This window comes from Dryobates pubescens, chromosome 5 (genome assembly GCF_014839835.1).
Source record: "Dryobates pubescens isolate bDryPub1 chromosome 5, bDryPub1.pri, whole genome shotgun sequence".
NCBI classification, from domain to species: Eukaryota; Metazoa; Chordata; class Aves; order Piciformes; family Picidae; genus Dryobates; species Dryobates pubescens.
Genome location: NC_071616.1, coordinates 36,932,092 through 36,954,656, shown reverse-complemented (window position 1 = coordinate 36,954,656; position 22,565 = coordinate 36,932,092). Strand labels below are relative to the sequence as shown.

At 50.3% G+C, this 22,565-nt stretch overlaps 2 protein-coding genes across 2 annotated transcripts; one reads left to right on the top strand and one right to left on the bottom strand.

The window, feature by feature from the left end:
- Positions 1 to 12,497: 12,497 nt before the first annotated feature.
- On the bottom strand, positions 12,498 to 13,605 carry ISCA2 (iron-sulfur cluster assembly 2). Its single transcript, XM_054162041.1, has 4 exons — positions 13,534 to 13,605; positions 13,181 to 13,346; positions 12,938 to 13,053; positions 12,498 to 12,748 (listed from the first exon to the last, which is right to left on the bottom strand). Exons 1-4 carry the CDS (start codon positions 13,581 to 13,583, stop codon positions 12,574 to 12,576), a joined length of 507 nt encoding a protein of 168 aa, XP_054018016.1. The 5' UTR covers positions 13,584 to 13,605; the 3' UTR covers positions 12,498 to 12,573.
- A 6,575-nt stretch (positions 13,606 to 20,180) lies between these two features.
- NPC2 (NPC intracellular cholesterol transporter 2) lies at positions 20,181 to 21,903 on the top strand. Its single transcript, XM_054162042.1, has 4 exons — positions 20,181 to 20,332; positions 20,432 to 20,539; positions 20,782 to 20,954; positions 21,585 to 21,903. The coding sequence occupies exons 1-4, from the start codon at positions 20,248 to 20,250 to the stop codon at positions 21,669 to 21,671; spliced, it is 453 nt and encodes a 150-aa protein (XP_054018017.1). The 5' UTR covers positions 20,181 to 20,247; the 3' UTR covers positions 21,672 to 21,903.
- The last annotated feature ends 662 nt before the right edge of the window (positions 21,904 to 22,565 follow it).

The following is a 22,565-nucleotide window of genomic DNA, read 5'->3' as shown; positions in this document are numbered from 1 at the left end:
GAAGTCTGCAGGAAGAGAAGACACAGAACCAGAGTAGCAACGAGTCAGTATTGGCAGCCTCCCACACAGGGCAGGGTGTGTGTGAGGCTGGCTCTGGGGTGCACACAGTTCCCAAAACCTGCCCTGCAGAGGCCCTGGGAGATACACTTTCCCATCACCTGCTCATGCCTGGGGGTAAACTGGGTCAGCCTGAGTGCTGCTACCTTCCTGAGGAGCATAAGAAGCAGCAGGATGCTCCTCTTCTCTTCCCACTCCACCACTGGCCCAGGATGGGCAGAAACCTTAGTTTTCCTCTATTGTCTTCCCATGCAGCTGACACCACTTATTGCTATGGAAACCTGGGATGTGGAACAGGGGGATGCTGCCTGGTCAGGAGGCATCCACAGATGGAAGGGGTCCTGCAGGAGGAGGTGTGATATGACAAGGCTGGGCACCTCTGCCTGGGTAAGCCTGGGGCTAAGCCCCTGCATGGAGGCTGAGGATGAGTGCTGGCTTTCCCTCCCCACCTCACTGACACTCCAGGGTGTCAGGGTTTGAGGTGATAGTTATTGCCTAGAGAGGATCCTGTGCTTTCTCACTCTCTCTCTCTCTCTCTCTGCATCATTCGTGACAGGAGCCTGCAACAGCAAAGCACCTCCCTTGCCAGCTGGGGACTGTTGCCAGGTCTCAGCTCTGTCAGACTTTCTTCCCCCAGCAATGTACAGAGGTTTTTCTTATATGTGCAGCTCAAAGGCTCTTCTGTTTCACTTTCTTCTGAGGACTGTCAAAGTGCTTGCAGACTCACTTTTTCTTGCCTTCCTTCTTTCTTTCTTTCTTTTTCTTTCCTTCCTTCTTTCTTTCTTTCTCTTTCTTTCTTTCTCTCTTTCTTTCTTTCTTTCTTTCTTTCTTTCTTTCTTTCTTTCTTTCTTTCTTTCTTTCTTTCTTTCTTTCTCTCTTTCTTTCTTTCTCTTTCTTTCTTTCTCTTTCTTTCTTTCTCTCTTTCTTTCTCTTTCTTTCTTTCTTTCTTTCTCTCTTTCTTTCTCTCTTTCTTTCTTTCTCTTTCTTTCTTTCTCTTTCTTTCTTTCTCTCTTTCTTTCTTTCTCTCTTTCTTTCTTTCTTTCTTTCTTTCTCTCTTTCTTTCTTTCTCTCTTTCTTTCTCTTTCTTTCTTTCTCTTTCTTTCTTTCTCTCTTTCTTTCTTTCTCTTTCTTTCTTTCTCTTTCTTTCTTTCTTTCTCTCTTTCTTTCTTTCTCTCTTTCTTTCTCTTTCTCTTTCTTTCTCTTTCTCTCTTTCTTTTTTTTCAATATTTAGCAGCCTTTAAGAAGGGTCCCAGCACAAACCAGAGGCTTTCATCAGGTGTGAGCTCTGTCTCCATCTGTAAGCTGCAAAAAGGCAGCAGAGAAAGTCTCTCAATTAGTGAGCTGGTGCACCCCTCCCTTTCTCTCCTTGCCCAAGCCCCAGCAAAAAGCCATGAACATCCACCTGGGATAGCAAAATGAGCTTCTCATGGCAGTACCTCCTTTGGCTAGGCACACTCATCTCCTGGCAGCCCCATGAAACTCTGAGGAAATGTAACATCTTTATTCTGCAAAGAGACCAAACCAGCTTTATCTACCCCAGGTATATTTGCAGCCCTCTTTCCACTACCTCTTAGTTGTTAATGCAGACAGACTCCTGCTGCTGATAATGCTCTTATCTTGATAGTACAGATCATGAGCTGACATGAGCAAAGGTTGTGAAGCAAGCCACTGATGTTAAAGTGAGGTTATCTGTGCGGGCAGTCTCTGAAGCAGAGCAACAACACAACCTGTGCTGGCATCTTCAGCCAGAAACGTATCAGAGAGGCCCATGCACAGGGAGTATTAGGCTTTTAAGTATGTCCAGGTTATGTTTCCTCCCTCTCTTCCCTGCCTCTCTTTTCCCTGGGGTAGGTTCATAAAGAGAAAATCTTTTCCAGTGCTGCTGGCTCTGCCTGCGATGCACATGCGAAGCTGCTTGGGACCAAAATCCCCAGCTCTGCTATAAAATGGACCCCTTGAGAGCCCAAGGTACCAGTTCAGCTGCACAGACCTAAGCTGGGGAGAAGAGGCTAGTGCTCAGATCAGACCTAAGAGGCTTTAGTAAGGCAGCAGCTGACTCATCAGGCTGCCTGAGGCAGGGAAGAAGTGGGAGCAAACCCAAGGGACAGACAAGTGCTGCCTGTAAGCCCTCACCAGGGAGAGGTGCAGTGCCCCTCACACCGGTTTGGGAGAGGAGGGAACCAGAAAGGGAGCTGCTCCTGCACTTGGCATCACATTCTTATTCAGAGAGGTGGGTGTAGTTTTGACTTGTCCCCACATCCTGACTTTCATGTGACAACCTGTACAGGGAGGTACAAAAGAAAGGAGGGAGATCTAGAAAATGCTCCTCGCCTGAGCTGGGGTTTAGTTGAACTATAATTAACGACTGCAGCTCTCCTAAGAAAGATCCCAGCTGCTTTGCTCTGCAGCCTGCTCTATCAATTTTGCTCTCACGCACCTGACACGCACCAAAACTCATTCCTGTGAGGCAGGGGATGAGCAGGTATAAATCACATGCATCTGGAAAACACGAGCAGGAGGGGAGGGGGCGACAGCAGCACAGATTCCGAAGGCAGCGACACAAATCGCATCCCTGGGTGGATGTGATCAGGTTCCCCAGGGCCAGAAGCTTGCAGCATCATGTGTGGTGAGCCCTCCACATCTGAGCATGAGGTGAGTTCGGGCAGTGAGTGAGATCTCCCTGTGCACAGCATAGCACACACCGTGCAAGGTACACCCTCATCTTGTCTTGAGATAAACAACTCTCTCAAGAAGCTGTCCTCTCGAGGCTGAGAGCCCTGGGGTTTTTTAGGCTGGAGAAGACTGAGGGGGGATTTAATAAATGTCTATAAATATCAGGACTGGGGGTCAAGAGGGAGGGGACAGGCTCTTCTCAGTTGCATCCTGTGATAGGACAAAGGGCAATGAATATAAACTACAGCACAGGAGGTTCCACCCCAACATGAGGAGGAACTTCTTCACTGTGAGGGTCACAGAGCACTGGAACAGGCTCTCCAGAGAGGCTGTGGAGTCTCCTTCTCTGGAGACTTTCAAGACCCATCTGGATGTGTTCCGGTGCTACCTGTGCAAGGTTCTATGGTCCTGCTCTGGCAGGGGGGTTGGACTTGATGATCTTCCAAGGTCCCTTTCAACCCCTAACAACCTGTGATCCTGTGAACTACTTTGTATTTGGACCAACTGCTCTTCTCCACCCCAAGCCCACCTTTAGGAAGCCCTCCTAACTTAACACTTCTAGTTGTCTTATCTGTCCTGTCAAACTCTCTCACCTAGCATGGCCTGAGAGGAGGTCAACTTGTAATGCCAAGCACATTGTAGAAAAGAACACCCTTCAAGCAGCAGAATTCTGTTCCTCAACTCCCTACAACATGAGCCATCACTCATTCAGAGAACCACCTCCTGCTCCTAAGCATGGAACGCATAGCTGGAGGCTCTGTGTGCAGCCTTGCTTTTCAGACCTGCTGACTTCTCCAGGACAGCAGGGCCCAGCCCTTGAAAAGCAGATCATTTTCCAGTCCTTTGGCAGGTCTGGTTTTCATCCCTGAAACTCTGGCACTATCTGTCTTCTGAGGGGACCCCTCCACAGGCCTTCACCACCCAAAGTGCAGCCAGCACAAAGCAGAGTGAGTCAGTGGCTTCATGCGTCTGGCACCCCTCATGGCCATAGCTCAGAAAGCATAGGGAAACTCTGCTCAGCCTGGGCATCCTCTTGACCTAGCTGCCTCCTCTTTGTTCCTCCATCCTGTTCACTCTCTTCACCAATTCTTACCTTCTCAGAGGCTCCCAGGTCTCATCAGGTCATCTCTTAGGATACCTGGACAGCTGTGAGTGCCCTTCCACCTTCTGACAGCCACATCTGTACACAAAACTCTGCTTCTGTGGAGAAGCTGGGGGACCTTCAGCAAGTACCTCCTGTTGCCTCCCACCTCTGAGCATCCCTCTGGGCTAATTCCCCTTTCTCCCATACCAGCCTGTTTTTCACTCTCTCACAGTGCCAGAGCTCCATTTGATTTGCAGGCACAATTTTCTCCCATGTAGTTCAGCTCTACCCTGTGAATTGGCTCTTCACTGATACATTTTTGCTTAGCTACAAGAGGATTAAGTAACTTCTTTCACCACGGCAATCCTATTTCTGTTCTGTGCCTGTTATCTGGGAACATAGGACAGTGGCAGCAGGGGGAAGCATTTTAAGAGGCTGAGGGATCTGCCATGCAGCCCCACTGCTTCCCTGCTCTTCACTCAGCTTTTGCAGGTGCTGGTAGATGAAGTTCTGCTAACAATAGCCTCACCCCATTATTTCTGCCTTTGTCACCAAAGGCAGCTGCTGAATTCTCTTTTTCCAAACGCTATTAGCTCTTCCCTGAAAAGTTTCTATATTTAACACGAATCTTCTTGGTCTGAAGTTTGTGGCAGGGGTGTGTGTGTAGACAGGGGGATGAAGGGAAGCCTGCCAGACACACTGGTCAAAGCATGGTCACTCCTTCCTGGACACAGTGCAGGATGCTGGCAAAGAGATTTGACCCTGCATGCCAAGGAGAGGCTGTATTGCATCCTCAGTCAATGCTTGCTCAGCTGCTCTGCCATGAGGGGAAGAGCCTAAAGCCACCTGGGCTGTGCAGCCCTGTGAGACACAGCAGCAGGGCTATGACTAAGCCTTCAGGCAAGCCTCCACCTTCTAGCCCGTAGCAGAAGACAGCCAGCCTGTTCTGGTCCTCAGCAGGAAGAGCCCAGGTTATCCCTGCTCTCAGACTGCCATGCAACAGGTCCACTCCCCACAGCAGCCAGAGGGCAGCCGCTGCTTTGCACATGGAGGACATACAGCAAAGCTCCCTCTGTACCCACTGCTGTGGCACCTTATGGAGCCAAGCCAGTCCATTCCAGCACCAGCAGCACATCCTCCAGCCAGCTTCTGCCCATGCAAATCATGCAGAGTTTGCCCCAGTGCTCAGCACCTCAGCTCAGGGTGAAGGTCCCCACACCTCAGAGACCACTCTCAGTGTCTTCTAAGCAATAGCTCACATCCAAACCCTGGCAATGAATCCAGACAGTAATTCTTACAGGGAGAAATCTTGCAAGTTCAACAATATGCAGGACCCTCTGGTCTCTGTTTTCTCTTTGATGAGACAAAGCAAGCCCAGGCTATGACAGCTCTTTGTCACATGAAGAGTTCTGCTCTTCTGCCTCCATACTAACTAATGAGCTTATTCATCCTCCGCTTCAGCACCTGCAAAAGGCTAGCGGGGCAGATGTGGAAAGAGAGGTCTACCACATCCTCTCCATGGATGACTCTGTTGCATCAGACTAGAACAGTGCAAGACACAAGCTTTTTCCCTTAGTAACCAAGATTAGATCATGAATAAGAGGAATTAGCTAAAGGTCAAGCCAGCTAGAACAAGAATAATGAACACTAGCTTAAGGAACAGCTGTGTGCAATTGTTCAAAGTACAGCAGATTCTGTCTTTTTTTTTGACTCAGTGGTTAGAGGCAGAGATGTTGGAAGTGGCCATGAGTGCTTCTGGCCAGGAGGCTGCAAGAACCCAGAGCAAACACCTGCGTTTTCTGCCCTGCACCCTCTGAGTCACACAGAAAACATGAAAACATTGCCTTTGGTCCCTAGCTCTGATGGGTATGACCTCCTGGAGCAGCCTGTGCTGCTCCCCCTTGCACGAAGATCCCTCACTCCTGAGGTTAATGTGATGTGCCCTGGTGCCTCTGGTCCCAGCATACAAAGGCTTGCCCTCAGAATCTTAGACCTCCTAATTAACCCTTGGCCCTTTAGACCAAAAGGAGCTGGGACATGCTGACCTTTGGAATCCAGTGGAAAGTTCAATTAACTTCAAGGGCCTTTGCTGGGAGCGTTAGTTGAGGAAACAAAGAGCTGAGAGAAGTGCTGGAACATTGTCATCAAATTGTTCTGAATGCCTCTATTTTTAGAAGGGTGAAGGAGAGAAGGAGATGAAGACAATACCTCAGAGCCCCAGCGCACAGGCTGGCAGCAGCAGTCACAGGCCTCTCTCAGCCCCAAGCCCGAGCCAGAGGAGGAGAGGGGGTGGGTGATGATGGCACTGGTACCATCTTTCCCTTTTTCTTTTTTTTTTTTTTTTTTTAATTTTAAGAGCTGAGGTCCCATTTTCACCACCCAACCCCCATGGTCAGAAAATGAGACCCACAGATAGAGCTGAAGATAATGGCAGGTTGCCATGGAAATGTGCATTTAGTCTCACTGTTTCCATGGCAACTGAAAGTCATACTATTCTGCTCCTCTGAAGGATGCCAAAGGTAAATGAGCACTGATTAAAACAGGGGCACAAACTTGGGCTCTAATCAACCACAAAGACTAGGGCCATAAACTCTTATTGCTCAAGCAGGAAATATTAGGAGCTGTGCAAGTGCCGGGAAGGCCAGAGGCAGGAAGCACTACGCCCAAACTGCTCCCCACAGGGCAAGGAATCACAGCCTTGGAGTAATGGCCCATCTCACTGTCATTCAGCTGCCTCACCAGTTTCTCTCCATAGCTGGGTGTTAAACCCATCCCACGGCCATGATCTACTGAGCTGCAGGGTACCTGCACAGATTAAAGGCAGCTGCAGCCTGAACCTGGAAACCAGGCAGAGCAAACACATCCCTCTGTAGAAGTTTTAGGCTGTGCCTAGAAAATTTCCCTCAGGTCTTCAACAGAAAGTGGTAGCATGTAAATAAATCACTATTGGATGTGAAAGGGAAAGTAATGACAAGGTCTAAACAATCCCATTGGCCTGATTGCCAATGTAGGCAACTTCGTGAGGTTCAACAAGACCAAATGCAAGGTCCTGCATCTGGTTCGGGCCTATCCTAAGCACCAATATGGGCTGGGCGGTGACTGGCAGTGAGCAGGCCTGAAGAAAAGGACGTGGGGATGCTGGTGGATGAGAAGCTCAACATGAGCCAGCACTGTGCACTTGCAGCCCAGAGAGCAAATCACATCCTGAGCTGCATCAAGAGAAGCATAGCCAGCAGGTCGAGGGAGGGGATTCTCCCCCTCTACTCTGCTCTGGTGAGACCACACCTGGAGTACTGTGCCCAGTTCTGGAGCCCATGTTACAGGAAGGATCTGGGCGTGCTGGAACATGTCCAGAGAAGGGCCATGGGGATGATCAGAGGGCTGGAGCACCTCCCCTGTGATACTGTGACAGACTGAGAGAGTTGGGGCTGTTCAGTCTGCAGAAGAGAAGGCTCCAGGAAGACCTTGTTGTGGCCTTCCAGTATCTGAAGGGGGCCTACAAGAAAGCTGGGGAGGGACTTCTTAGGGGGCCAGGTAATGATAGGACTAGGGGGAATGGAACAAAAATAGAAATGTGTGGATTCAGATTGGATGTTAGGAAGAAGCTCTTCCCCAGGAGGGTGGTGAGACACTGGAACAGGTTGCCCAGGGAGGTGGTAGAAGCCTCATCCCTGGAGGTTTTTAAGGCCAGGCTGGATGTGGCTGTGAGCAACCTGATCTAGTGTGAGGTGTCCCTGCCCATGGCAGGAGGGTTGGGACTAGATGATCCTTGAGGTCCCTTCCAACCCTAACAGTTCTATGATTTGTAAACTAACATGCTCATTTTTTGCTTCCTTTGCTCTGGCAGATACCAGCTGGCTTTTGCTTAGCTGTTGCTGACCTCAGCTGTGTTGCTTTGTTTTGGCTGAGTACTAACAAACCACTCTCTGCTCTTTCTCTTGTCCCTTGTACAAGGCGGGGAGGGGAAGGGAGCAGGGAGTGGGAAGCTGGTGGTAGCCCCCTGGTTTTGCCCAGGAGTGTTCTTGCGTTTGTAAGTTGCAGATATATGTAAATATTGTATATTTTGTACATATTCATTGCATTCCATATGTCTAGATTATAGTTTTGCTTGTAAACACAGCTTCATTTGCTTTCAGCTGAGCTGGTTCTGGCAATTTTATGTCGGGGGGAAATTTCAACCCACCACACCCTCAACACCCAGCAAGATGCAAACTGCACTATTAATTCTACACCTAGCTCCTAATGGTGTTCAAGGATACATCCTCCTTAAAAAAAAAATTAAACCAACCAAAAAAAGCAATGAAAAGATTATCCCAGTGGAAGAGGTTGATCCCATACAGGTGGCTGCAGTTTATTCTCAGCAGTGCTCAGACTCCTTGAATCATGGTTCTTCCTCTGGGCTAAGTCGTATCAAAGACACCATCAAGCTAGGTCTGCCAGTCTCTCTGGCAGCTATGCCCCCCTCCAGAGCAGCATGGTGAATGCTGGGTGAGAGCTTTGGCTGGTGTGCAGGAAAACAGGCAAAGAGAGCAAAGACTCAAAATGGTGCTCAGTGCTACAACAGCCTTTGCTAATGAGCCCGACCGCTGCGTTGGCTGGCGGAGACAGCGCGCAGCTCCGTCCTCAAGCACACGCTGTAGCTGCTCATCCTGGAAACGCAGCACACTTGCTCTCAATTCTGTAAACTCCTCTTGCCAGACCTAGATAATGGTGTGAAGAGTGGGGTTTACACCACTCTATTTTTTCCCCTTCCAGCTGTCAGCAGACGTTCAAAACCCTGACAAGTCTGAAGACAGGGCTTGAAACAAAAGCATTTGCCTTCACAACGTGGGACACAGACAACAGAAAGCTGCTTTCACGCACTCCTGCCTTCCTGTTACTGCCTCCTCCACTGTTCAGTGATTCCTTCCCCCTAGCTACTGGATTCAGGCAAGCCCTATGTCAGTGAGCAATTACACTACTGTGTGTGGGAAGCAGAAGCCCCAGTGGGTGTCATCCAGGGAGGTACTGGCTCCTCACCCCTGGGTGCCTTCCTGGCTCACCGTATGGACACACAATTTCACAGGGGAGGGGACTGCGCTTAGTGAAACTTTGCAGGTGAAAATTTGGGGGTGACAGGGCAGGCTCTTGGTCTTATCAGTCACTCACCCTCAAATGCTTTGTAACACCACAGAGAAGCCCAGCAAGGTGAGCATAACCTTCTCATGTACCTCCCTAAACCCTGAGAAAAGACGCATGATGAAAAAAAAAATGCCATTCCTCTTCCACTGCCTGGCTTGAAACCTGCAAGAGGGACTCACAGTTAACAGGCAAGGGTAGCTACCTAATTTGAAGCAAAGAGACAAGAGTCATAGGCTGAAGATATGCTGGCCATCTACTAATGAGTCTCTGCAGAGCTCCAACAAGCCCTCCAAGTGAGGATTTCGATTCCATCCTTCCCTACTCGCCTGTCAGTGACACTGATGATTGTGCCCTTTTCCCTTGAAGTTTCATCTTAACATGGGTTTCCATAAATATCTTTCTTGATTCCTTGTCAGGTGGGTGAACTGAGAGAAACCTCCTTCTCCATGTGGGCGCAGAGAAAGATTTTCCACTGCAGCTTCTCATTTGCCACGAAGTGAAGGCAGCATCTCCAGCTTTGTACTGCTGATTTTTCTCCGTGGTTCAGTACAAGGGCTCCCACCGATGCCCACGCCACAGACCACGCACAGGCAGGCCTTGCCAGGCCCTCACAGCCATGCAGAACTGAATCCCCTGTATAATCCTCTGCACCCCTCTCTTGACACCAATGGTCTTGCCCCACAACCTACAATGTGGTGCCACCTTTGCCCCTTAAGGCTATTCAGTGTACAAGCCATGACAAACTGAGGTTTTGTTTGTTTGTTTTCCTTCTGTAAGAGCCTGCACCCAGCCTCTTCTGCCTACATAGCCAAAATTCAGCAAGGTCACCTTCAACCCATGCTGCTAACACAACCTCCTTTGCTGACTTCCTAACAGGGACATAAGTTTTCAATTTCTGATGTACTGCCAGACTTTAATATTCAAATGGACTCTGGAAGGGACAAAGAGCTCTTTGCATCCATCCCTACTGGGAAATGCAAGACTAAGGCCAGTAAAAGTCAGAGGTGCTCCCAAGCAGGGCAGGAAGGCTGAGAGCAGTGTTGTACAGCTGGCACTTCTCCAGCTCCTGGCAGTTTCTCTGATCTAGAGACCTGCTGCAATACCAGATGAATTCCAGCCAGCCTCCAAAACAGACAGCTGCAAATAAACTATTGCTCTTTGCCTAGGTCCCGCACGGAGCGGATCCAACCTCATCCCAGACAGAAGTGTGTACTGTCCAGTGCAATTCCCGAGGAGTAAGGGGTCCACCTAGTGCAGTCAGAGCAGTACTGCCAAAGCAGCATACAGGGCAGGCCACACAAGCAAGCTTGCCAGACCAGCAACGCTGCAGGTGACACTGGTGGGGACCTGAAGCCTCAGCCGCTGTATAGTCCCTGCCAGGAGCAGCAGATTCTCAGGAAGGGGTGGCACTCCACACAGACAGCACCCAGTTGATATACTTCAGAGTTAAGAGTAGAGTGAGTTCTTCCTGAACATGAGGAAGAACTTCTTTACTGTAATGGTCACAGAGCACTGGAACAGGCTGCCCAGAGAGGCCGTGGAGTCTCCTTCTCTGGAGACTTTCAAGACTCATCTGGATGCATTCCTGTGTGACCTGCACTATGTTCTATGGTCCTGCTCTGGCAGAGGGGTTGGACTCAAAAGATCCCCAGAGGTCCCTTCCAACCCCTAACATCCTGTGAGTGAAGGAAGGTGGAATTTGGTTAGGTTGAACAACCACATTTAGGAAGCACAGTAATCTGAGATGAAGGTTGTATGGTTCCAGGGGCTGAAGGCAGGCTGTTAGCTCAGTAGGGAAAGCCTTGGTAGCTGCTGGTTTGCTACCTCCCCAGCACTACTGCTGCACTTTTATTTCCCATATGAGACCCCAGAACATACCTGACCAAGGTCAGACTGTGTGAAATGGATCAAGAACAGATCTACACTTCCTGGTTCTGTAAGCAATTCCTCCCACCTATTTTCATTGCTCAGTTATCCCAGCTGAAAGAAACTGAGTGTATCTAATGTCTGCCATCCACACAAGCTTTTGGGTCTATACACTGTTCCAAAAGCAGCTCTGGCTGGCATTACATCCAAGACCTGGGAGCACAAGGGTAGGTCCAAAACATCCTGCAGGGGCTCATACAAGTTTTCTAATCACATCCTTTTACAAAATGGGAGAGCACTACATCTAGCTCCATCTGATAGCAACATAACTAGGCAGGACTTGTTCACTGGAGGGAACTGAAATGGACAGGGGCTAAACCTAAAGGGCTGCTGCTCCAAATCCTGTCAATTTTCCCCATGTGACAAAGTCCAAGCAGGTTATGTATGAACTCCTGTGCCAACTAGAGATGAAACTAGAAGTAGCTGGCTATCAACACTCTAAATAACAGGCAAATCAGTGCTCTACACATGCACCACTGATTCAGAAAGGCATCTGAGAGGCTTCACATCAAAAATGCCTGTGGCAGGGAGTGTTACAAAGCTCATGGTTTACCACAAGCAGTTTCCTTGAGACCAAAGTCGTGCAGTGTTCCCACACACACATGAAAGACTGGAGTCATAGGCAGTTTGGTTATGATCAGATAAAATACAAGAGGGAGCAAAAATAGCTTTCCCATCTCTCCTTTCACCCAGAAGCAGGTGAATCATTGACTTAAAAGGCATTTAGTGGCAGACAAAAAAACCTACAGAAAATAACTAGTCAAAATGATGTTTTTCTGGAAACATCTAGATTTTCCCATTCTATGGATGTCTCAGAAATGAAAGGAACTATTTCACTCTTTCACCAAACCAGGCACAAAACACAGACTAAATAGCAAAGCAAGTCAGGAAAAGGATTCTCAGACAACTAAGTCCAGAGGACTTAAGGACCTTTAAGTAGTACTTCAGATCCTCCTCCTCCTCTTGCATCACATACTGGCAAGAGAAGACAGCAGACACACTATGAAACCTGAGAGCTTGTATGACCTAAAATTCCAAGCCAGGTTTAGGAACAGCCAAAAATAGCACTGGGGGATGGAGGGATGTGTATTTTGGTTTTACATACATGTAGACATAGGAGTTTTTTTAAATAAAAGAAGTAAGTTATTAATTCCTCCTACCTTGATTTTTAAGCTTCACTTACTTTGAACAAGTTAAAATTTTTACCCCAGGAGAGCCAGCAACACTATAAGGTATACAGGAGAGGGGCTCTGAGGCCATTTAGCTAAAAGACAAGGGACAGTGATAAAGAACCCAGATTCTACCCACATGGGAATGCAAAAGCACTAACCAGTCAACCTCAGAGAGTTTTTTTAGTAAGATCTTTCAACATACACACACATACACACATATATGTACACAGTCATCTCTTGCAGAGACAAGCAGTGAAGTGGCTCCACATTCAGGACCGGGCAGGCAACTCAGCAGCACCTGGCTGATGGTTGACAAGGTGCTAAAGATGCTCCTATGTGCAAATGCCCATGTGTTTGCTCAAGGCTGCTTCATGTTTCTGAAGGAGATAGGTTCAGTGCAGGCACACACAGAGCTGGAGTCATGTAACAGCTGCGTTACAGGGTAAAAGTGATGAGAAGAGGCAGATGGGAAAAAAAGTGAAAGCCCTCTGAAGACTGTCGGGCAACACTGGCCGGCAGCGTCCATCCACAGAAGTCCAGTCAGAACTTGACAGAGAAGGAAGTCCCACATGAGCAACCCTTCTCTGCCTGGGGGTTGCTCACCACCTGAAAGGAGCTGCGAATCAGCTCCTGGCTGAAGTCCACCATGGAGCCTTTCACAAAGGCCAGGCTGTCCACATCCACAACCACACGGGCACCGCCCTGTTCAAATACCCTGCAAAAAAGGAGCATATTTAAGCATTAACTGTTCTGCAGACCCAACAGAGAAGCACAGCCTAAGCATTTTCTTTATCTCATGGGCTTCTTCCCTTCAGTGCAAGATGCTACCGTGTAACACACAACCTCCTGGTCACTTTTGCAAAGAAAGTCACACTTGCCGGCCACTGCGTCCCTCTGCCCTTACCTGTCATCGGGATTGATAACTGTGTCCAAGGAAAACTTGTACTGGAACCCAGAGCAGCCACCTCCTTCCACCTGCAGCCTGAGAAACTCTGAGCCTTCTGTGATCTCCAGGAGCCTCTGCAAAGAATAAAGACTTGCTAAACAAACCGGCAAACACCCCAACGCCTCCCCTACGTGCCCAAGGCAGGCCAGGCAGTTTAGAAATGCCTCCCAGAGGTATCGAACTGCCTCCCTGGGCCCCTACCTTCACACAGCTCTCGCTGAGGAAGACCTGTCCCTCACCAGGGTCACTCTCCGCAGGGCCCGGCTGAGAGGACGACGTCCACCGCCGCGGTCCGCCAACTCCATAGGTAAGACCCGGCGGGGGCCTCGGCAGCGCTGGGCCTCGGCACAGCGGAGCTGGACACCAGCTGCCTCAGGGCGAAAAGGAAAAACAAGAGGGGGCTCAGAGGAGTCCCGGCCATGTCCCTGCGGGCGGGCAGGCAGCCCGACCCGACCCTACGTTCGGCGCAGCCCACCGCACACCGGAGACACCCGACATCCCCCATCTCCCCGCAAGGGGCCAATATGACCCAGCGGGCCCCCGCAGGGCGCTACCTGCTCTGGCCGCCGAGCGCCAACCTCCACCAGCCCCTCAGCGCCGCCATACTGCGCTCAGCGTCGCGCCCCGCCCCCGCCCGCTCATTGGCTGCCTGCCGACGCCGCGACAGCTGCTATGGCGGAAGTGCTGAGCCGCCGCCGGCTGCCGGGCTCGGCGTTGCCTGCCGTACTGGGCCGGCCGCGGCGCCCTCCGTTGCGTGTCCTCGGGGTAGCGAGGTCCCGCTCTCGGAGCTCGGCCGCTGGCCCGGTAAAGCTGCCAACGCCGCCGGAGCTTTGCACAAAGGCACGAAGCGGCCGTTCGTCCTCAGGGGTGTTTGCTTTCACAAGCCCCGATGCTCACAGAGGGAAATAAACAGCAATAAGGAGAAACAAATAGTGCGGCGGTCTCCAGCAGCGCCTGTTTGTGCTGGAATTAGCCGTGAGGGCTGCTTATCGTGAGCAGAGACCCTGAGAGGGATCAAGGGGCTGTTGATGAGAATCCTGATTGGGGACAACACTGTCACAGGGCTGTTAAGCAAGCGGAGGAGCAAACACGGGGCCCAGCTGGAGTGGTTTCAGGGCTTTTTGCCTCATCCTAGCTTTTATAGTGTTGTCTCCCTGATGGCGCTGAGGTGGAGGTATCTTTACAAATGAAGATGCTGCTAGACAAACTGAGATAACAAAAGGACCAGACTAGGAATCTCAACAATTCAACCTTATCTCTCTTACATGCAAATAACAAAGAGCCGCTGCCGGTGCCTCACCACGGGTCTCACATAAGTTAGCAGGGTGTCCTCCAAAGATAGCAGGAACTGGATGTGGCCTGAACTTAAGAACTTGCAGGACAGAGCACAGGCTTAGTAGGCCACTGAATATTAACTTTTCCACCCAGAGAAGCCAAGGACCTGATTTTAATGAGCATGAGATGTATAATCATAGAACTGTGGAGGTTGAAAGAGACCTTTGAGATCATCAAAGCCAACTGCTCACCCAGAGCTTGCAGTCCCACCACTAGCACTAAACCGTGTCCCTCAGCACCACTTATACATCTTTTAAATACCTCCAGGGAGGGTGAGTGACTCCACCACCTCCCTGGGTGGCCTGTTCTGGTGCTTGATAACCCTTCCTGTAAATAACTTTCTTAATAGCCAACCTGAACTTCCCTTGGCACAACTTAAGGCCATTTCCTCTGCCCTGTCACTTGCTGCACATGAGAAGTAACCAACCCCTACCTTGCTCCAACCTCCTCCAAGGTAGCTGTAGAGGGTGATGAGGTCTCTCCTCAGCCTCCTCTTCTGAAGACTAAAGAAGCCAAGTTCCTCAAGCTGTTCCTCATAAGACCTGTGTTCAAAGCCCTTCACCAGCTTGTTTGCTCTTCTTTGGACACACTCCAGCACTTTGATGTATTTCCTGTGGTGAGGTGCCCAAAACTTCAGGTGTAGCCTCACCAGTGCTGAGTGGTAGAGCACAATCACTTCCCTACTCCTGCTATCCACACTATTCCTGATACAAACCAGGACGCCTTGGCCTTCTTGGCCACCTGAGCACACTGCTGGCTCATATTCAGCCAGCTGTCAATCAACATCTCCAAGTCCTTCTCAGCCAGCAGCTCCCCAGCCACTCCTCTCCAAGCCTGGAACCCTGCAGGGGGCTGCACATGTAAAGGGGAAACATATAGTAGGCGGAGTGGAAGTGTGTACATTCTGAGTGCCTCAGCCAGGGGGGAAAGGAAGAGGGATATTTGTGTCTGGGAATTTAGAATAAAAGGAGACTGCACCCTCCAGCAAATTGAGAGACCCCACAGGGATTCTGCCCAGGGGTCTCTAGGGGTGCTGGTGGATGAGAAGCTCAGCGTGAGCCAGCACTGTGCACTTGCAGCCCAGAAAGCAAATCACATCCTGAGCTGCATCAAGAGAGGCATAGCCAGCAGGTCGAGGGAGGGGATTCTCCCCCTCTACACCGCTCTGGTGAGACCCCACCTGGAGTACTGCATCCAGTTCTGGAGCCCCTGTTACAGGGAGCTGGAGTGTGTCCAGAGAAAGGCCAGGATGATCAGAGGGCTGGAGCTCCTCTCCTATGGAGACAGACTGAGGGAGTTGGAGCTATTCAGTCTGGAGAAGAGAAGGCTCCAAGGAGACCTTGTTGTGACCTTCCAGTATCTGAAGGGGGCCTACAAGAAAGCTGGAGAGGGACTTTTTAGGGTATCAGGTAATGATAGGACTAGGGGGAATGGAACAAAAATGGAAATGGGTAGATTCAGATTGGATGTTAGGAAGAAGTTCTTCCCCATGAGGGTGGTGAGACACTGGCACAGGTTGCCCAGGGAGGTGGTAGAAGCCTCATCCCTGGAGGTTTTTTAGGCCAGGCTGGATGTGGCTCTGAGCAACCTGATCTAGTGTGAGGGGTCCATCAACCTGTAGTGAGGGGGCGTTCTCCTTGCCTTTCCTTTATCGGGCAGGGGCTCAGCTCAGGAATCGCTGCAGAGCCAAGGGCTTGCCTTTGCTTTATATCCTTGGCACTGTGGTCGCACACTCAGTCACCCACACCCCGCAGCTCCCTCTGCTCCTCGCTCCCCGCCTGCCGCGGCAGGGCCCTACGGCACCAGGCACACCCGGTGGCCCCCACTCCGGCCGCCTGGAGCACGCTTGCCTCGTGGTTTCACCTCCTCCTGATCATCTGACTTGTAACAGTGGTCTGGCCAGTCGCTCACAGGTGCACCCACAATTAAAGAGTCTTTATCTCTCTCTTTCTCATGTGATTCTGGGGGTGGAAACCTGTTCCTCACCTTCAGCAAGGCCTGTGGAGAGTCACCCAGTGGGAGTGTGGAGGAAAACCAGTCAGCCCAGCAGGAGTGGGTGATTTAAAGTCAGGAGACCTTGGAACCTTGAGGAACAGCTGATGGAACTGGGGTTTTTTAGTCGGAAGAAGAGGAAGCTGAGGGCAGACCACATTGCTCTCTACAACTCCCTGAAAGAAGGCTGGAATGAAGTGGGGATCTCTCTACCATCAAGTGATGAGTGGAAATGGCCTGAAATTGCACCAAGGGAGATTTAGGGTGGATGTAAGGAAAAATTTCTTTCCTGCAATAGTGGTCAGGCATTGGAACAATCTGGTCAGGGACATGGAATCCACCATCTCTGGAAGTGGTCAAGAAATGTGTGGACACAACACTTCAGGACATGGGTTTAGTGGCCGTGGTGGTGGTAGGATGATAGCTGGACTACATGATCTTAGAGGTCTTTTCCAATCAAAACAATTCTGTGACAGTTTGCTTTCTCACCTTCCCATTCCAAGTAGTGATCTTGTAGCCATGTGCTCTGTCCTGCTCTGATGTTAAAAGAAGACTGCTTTGAGTTGCTTGCTTTTGCTTGCTCTTGGTTTAACTCTCAACAATTGTCAGGATAAAGTAGCACAGCAAAGAATCACAGGCAAAGTCCCAGAGGGGCTGGTGTAGGTGAAGGTACTTGCAATGGTTGATGAATGCTCATCAGGCATATCGGAACATTTCATGCTTTAAAGAAAAAATAAATCATCAATCATTTAGGGGTGTTTCTCCAGTTATTATCAATGTAGCATCCCAAAAGCAGACAACTTTGGAGGAGCAAGTCAAGACCTGAGAGAAAAGGCAAGGGATCATGCCTGCTTTCCATACGGCAGTGGCTTTCCTTCTCCTGCAGGGTGTATTAGACCGATTCTTGTGAATGCTTTTTGGAGAATGGATATAGCTCCATAGAAGCAGACACTCTTGCTTGATAATTGCCTGGATTTTTACCAGTGTTAAGTGTCATAAGAGTGACAAGTACCTCCAAAGTAATTCATGATGTTGCTCAGATGTTTTCTCCTCCTGGAAGAAGAAGAAAGAGGCTAGCTGGCCTCACTCAGTGTAGTCTAATTAATAATCCACTAAGCTGAGGAGTGACTCAGGTGCTGGAGACAAAATTTTTGAGTGGCTAGGAGCAGTGGATGTAACTAAGGAGAACAGCAACATCTTCACAGCTCTTTCTCATCACTGGCTTTTTTTCTCCTTCTGCCAGCTATGTGGCATGGTGGTGTTTTTCTCACCCAGAGTTATGGTCTAGGATTTCTTCCTTCCTCCCTGGGCTGTCATTTGTTGGTGATCTTGCTCCTGGTGACTTGATGCAGTCTGCTTTTAGGTTTGGTTGTGTTTTGTTTTCCATTTCTTATTCTGGTCTGCATTGTCTGGGTTTGGGGAGTTCCTTTAGGTCTCTTCAAGCACACTGTATTGAAGAGGTTTTTTTTTCTGGGAGTTGAATTCTCTAGATATTTTGCTCTCTTCTCTTCTGCAATGTGTATGCTCAAACTGTCTTGTATCTGTTCTGCTGGAAAACTGAGCTCGTTTCTCTGCTTCAGAATAAAAAAAATCCTCTGGCATTGAACACAGGAGTAGACAGTGATGCATTTTGATGTGAATTCTGATGATCTGTAGCAAAAGGAGCATGTTCTGGCTGAAAGAACAGCAAAATTGATTAGTCTCTGTATGTGGATTTTCGTCTGTATTCATTGCCGCTGTAGTGCCTGCAGGCACATTTGTTTACCAAGATGCAAGTGCAGTGCTATTAGAGGAATTTAGATTCATCAGGTGTAGCTAGCTCAGAAAATGGAACCTTAGAAATTGGTTTTTGGTGGGTTTTTTTTTTGTTTTTTCCCCTCATGTAATAGAGTTGGTTGGATGACAGAAATAAAGAACTCGAATATCAGCCTTGACAGAAAGAATTTATCTGCACCTCAGCACAAGCTCCCTGTGATGTTGATCATCTGGGAGAAGCCCTGTCTGCAAAATTAGGAGACCAGCCTAATGCTGAATTGAGTGTTTCTGAAGTATTCTGGTGAAGTGCTGAGCTCCAAGGTGACCTGGAGGTCCACGTCTTGTATCAGATGCTGAAAGGGCCAAGTGTCTAAAAGCAAGGTCTGTTTGGCCTATGATGCTTGTGCTGCCCTGGAGAATCTGAATTTCAGTGCTGTTCTTGCAAAACCAGCATGATGGTAATGTGTGATACCAGCTAAAAACCTTGGGCAGAAGGTTTCTGCTTCTTTCTTGTGTAAAAGCCTTGGCTGTAGTTTTACAAACTTATACTTAACAGGCTTTTTATTAATCTAGTTCCTGGGAAGAACAGACTTATTCACTCTCTTTATAGAGTCAATGAGTTTTAGTTCAAAGCCTACGTGCAGAGTTGTCTGTCTGTAGTCACCACATCTGCAAAGCAAATACATCTGGTGAGCTGTCTCACAGGGAGGCATCTTGATTGAATGCATTGTGGGTTCTGCTCCCAAGCATGACACTGCTTATCCCGTGAATGCATGATGGTAGTTTATGGTGTTGCTTTGACCCCAGAGCACTCCTGCTTCCTGCTCTCAGACAGGAGGCCTTGTTTATCATCTGTAAGACTCAAAGGATGAGGAGAAGCCTTTCCAATGGCACAAGCTCCCATATGCAAGGAAGAGGCTTTATCTGGGGCAGTTATGAAATATGCTAGTTAGGCTTAAAATATACAGCTTAGTCTCAGCAGGGTCTTTTTGTTTGGTTTGGTTTTATGTGGCTGCTGTAAGCACCCTGTTCTGCTTGCTTGAGGCCTCTGAAAATCAAATGCTTATGAAGACTCTTAAAAAAAATAATAAATAGGCCCCACTCTTTTTTTTCTGAAGGAAGGAATCTGGCTTCTTCTAAAGAGCTAAGAACTGCTCAGCAGAGATGCGTGAGAGAAGTCCTGCTCAGCCCTGCTAACACGTCTGAGGTGTGACATCCTCTGTGGAGAGCTGGAGCAACGCATGGGAGGTTCACCTCCAAGTCACTTGGCAGTGCAGCTGAGGCTGAGTAGGCAGACACCTTACTGGGACAGAGGTCTCAAGGGGGGAAGCTGCATCAGCTCTGCTGCCTTCCCACTGAGTCAGCACTCTCGTGCCTTTCTCTGTTGTGTTTCTGACTGGCCCCAGTATGGGTAACAGTTGCTGCCATGTGACATTGGTGAAAAGCTGCAAACTTCAGCTTGGGCCAAATGCTTTCCTCAACCTCTTCACTATTCTGTGGTTTGTCTCAGCATCCACAGGACAAAGCTGGGAGTCTCTGGTGTTTCCCAAGTGTGAGAAGTGGGACTAACTGGTATGTGCTGTGTGAAAGGCAGGAACACCAGTTAATTAGTAGCTGGAACTCAAGTTACACAGACAATTTTCGACATGCAGAACACGAGTTATGCAATAAGAAAGGAATAAGGTCACAGGCTGCTCTGCTACGATTTTTATGTTTTTCCCCTTCCAGCAGATGCAGTGAAAGCCCTCCCCAGCCCATCCCACTGGCTGTGCCGTGAGCACGTCCTCCAGCTGCTTCCCTTCGGCGCCAGCACAGCCCAGGAGCAGGGATTTGGGGTGCCCGTCTGCCCGTCCCAGCACTGTAGTTTCCAGCACAGGCCCCCGCTCGCTTCTGCACCGGAGGGCTCACGGCAGCGTGCGCCCTGCTTCAGGCTGCTGCCCTGCTTCAGGCTGCTGCCCTGCCCTCGACCACCGCGGCCCGGTGGCAGAGCAAAGCGAGCCTCAGGGCGCTCCGAGCTGCGCGCTGCGCCCGCCCAGGCCGGCGCCCGGGGCCGCCCCCGGCCGAGCCCCCGCCCCTGGCCCGGCCCCGAGGCGGGGCGCGCCCCAGCTGACCGGCGGGCGGGGCGGCCTCGCTCATGTGACGCCGCCGGAGTCGCTGCCGCCGCTGTTTTCGGTTCTGCTGCCGCCATGGTGCCGTCTCCGCTCACCCTGCTCCTGGTGCTGGGCGCCGCTGCTACTGCCCTGGCCGAGCCCCTCCGCTTCGTCGACTGCGGTGAGTAGCACTGGCCTGCGCCTGGCCGGCCCCGGGGCGGCGGGTAGCGGAGGGGTCGGCAGGCGGAGAAGGCCCGGTAAGCTCGGTTCTTCCTTCCAGGTTCCATAGACGGCAGCATTCGAGAGGTGAACGTGAGCCCCTGCCCCACGCAGCCCTGCCTGCTTCACAAGGGGACCACCTACAGCATCAATGTCACCTTCGCCAGCAGTAAGCATCGCTTCCCGGTTGGAGTGCCAGGGGGGTGCGCGGGGGAAAAGGAGCCTCTCTGCGAGCCGCTCTTCGGACGGGAGTGGGGAAAAGTGGCTGGAGCGGGCTCTGGGTGGGAAGAAGTGGCAGGGGAGGAAGAGTGGCCTTCAGTCCTGTTCTTGCAACCTCTGGGATTGGTAGAGGGGAGGTCATAAGGCTAAAACGTGTTCTGCGTGCTGCACTCACTTATCCATGTCCTGCAGAGATCGAGAGCCAGGGAAGCAAAGCGAGGGTGTATGGTGAGATGCTGCACGTGGATGTACCCTTTCCCATTCCTGAACCTGATGGATGCAAGTCCGGGATCCAGTGCCCCATTCAGAAGGGCCATTCCTACAGCTACCTGAATAAACTCCCTGTGAAGAGCGAGTATCCCAGTGTAAGTAAGCAGACAGCTGGTCTGCTCCTTGGAGCTACTGCCCTTCCTGGGAAAGTTCCACCACCTGCCTTTAAGGAAGGTCACTTTGTCCTGTAGTGGTGGGGAAGACATTAGAAGAGTCCTCAGACTATCTGGTTGCACTTCTGCCATGAGCATTATTGTATTTCAAGTTCCCACTTTGGGACAGACCCTGCAGAGGAAGCAAGCTGGCTCTAGCTGCTAAGAAGTAGTTTCACCTGTTCAAGTATTCTCCCATAACTATGCCTCCTTGAAGAGCCTGCTGCATTCACCCACATGCTCCCAAACTGGGGGTGCTCAGCTCCAGGCTGCAGTTAACTGGCAGGCTGCAGGGTGTTCCTTTCTCTGCTTATTTGGAGAATGGTTTTTTGAGTGCAGTGTGTAGAGTCTCCTGTGTCACACATCTGAACCATCCACCCATGGAAGATACTCCTGGATTCACTGCATGAGTGTGGTCCACCTCCTGTGTGGTGGCAATGCCCGGCTCTGTTCTCTTTGCACAGAGCTCCCAGGACCTCCTCACTCCACACAAGTGATAACTGCCCTTCCTGTGTCCTTGCCTTAAGGTTTCCTGGAGACTCTCATTTCGCTCTGCTCTTTTGTCTCTTTCAGATTAAACTGATTGTGAAGTGGGAGCTTGTGGATGACCAAGACCAGATGCTATTCTGCTGGAAAATACCAGTGCAGATCACCAGCTGAGGAGCCCTGCCATTAGCAGGGCTCAGGGAAGGGAAAAACAGAAGACAACACAGGCCAAATTTTTTTATATGATAAGCATTTCTTACTGTTTCCTTCAGAGCTCTCCAGCCTCTGAGCAGCCAGCACTGTGTTCCTACAAGGTCAGCCAGGGGCAGAGGGGCTCTTACCTTTTCAGAATCCCCTGGGCTATTCTCCCAGCAGCTCAACGTGGAGCAGTGTGTGCTGCAGGACTGACTGACTGAGGATCACCCTCCAGCTGCTCTGCAGAGCTGCTTTAGCTATTTGAAATGGAGTTGTCTGTCCTCATAAAGGAATTTCCGTGGTGCACCTGGCTGGTGTCTGAGCTGCTACCTTGTAATCCTTCAGTGCCTTTTCTAGATCGCTGACTGTGTCCACCCTCCTGCACTTCTGCTCTGTCGCAACTGGGATGTCCCTGGCACCTGTGCTCACCATTTGTGCAGCTGAAGCAGAGGAGACTTTCCCTGAGTTGGCAGCCTGCTCTGTCCTGGGCCCCTGCTCGAGCCAGCAGGACTGCAGCTGGGAAAATGTCTTTTTGTGGATGCAAAGCCAAAGGGCGTTCAACACTTCTGCAGGGATGATTCTTTCTCTAACCAATGGTTTGCACTACTACTAAATGGGAGCTGCTGGGAGCTCCTAAACCTCTTTTTATATCTTTCCTTTTAATAAAGGCTAGAAAAGAATTCTGCTTGTCTTCTGTGAGTGGATAGAAGCAGGAGGAAGAGCAGGGCTGCCAGGCATCTTCCACTTGGTGTTGGGCTGGTCTTGCTTCTCAGATGATGGCGTGGATGGGGAGGTGGTGTGCTGGCTTGAGCCTGGGTGACCTGCAAGCAGCCAGGGTGTCCAGCTGGCTATGTCTGACTCTGCTCCTGTGCT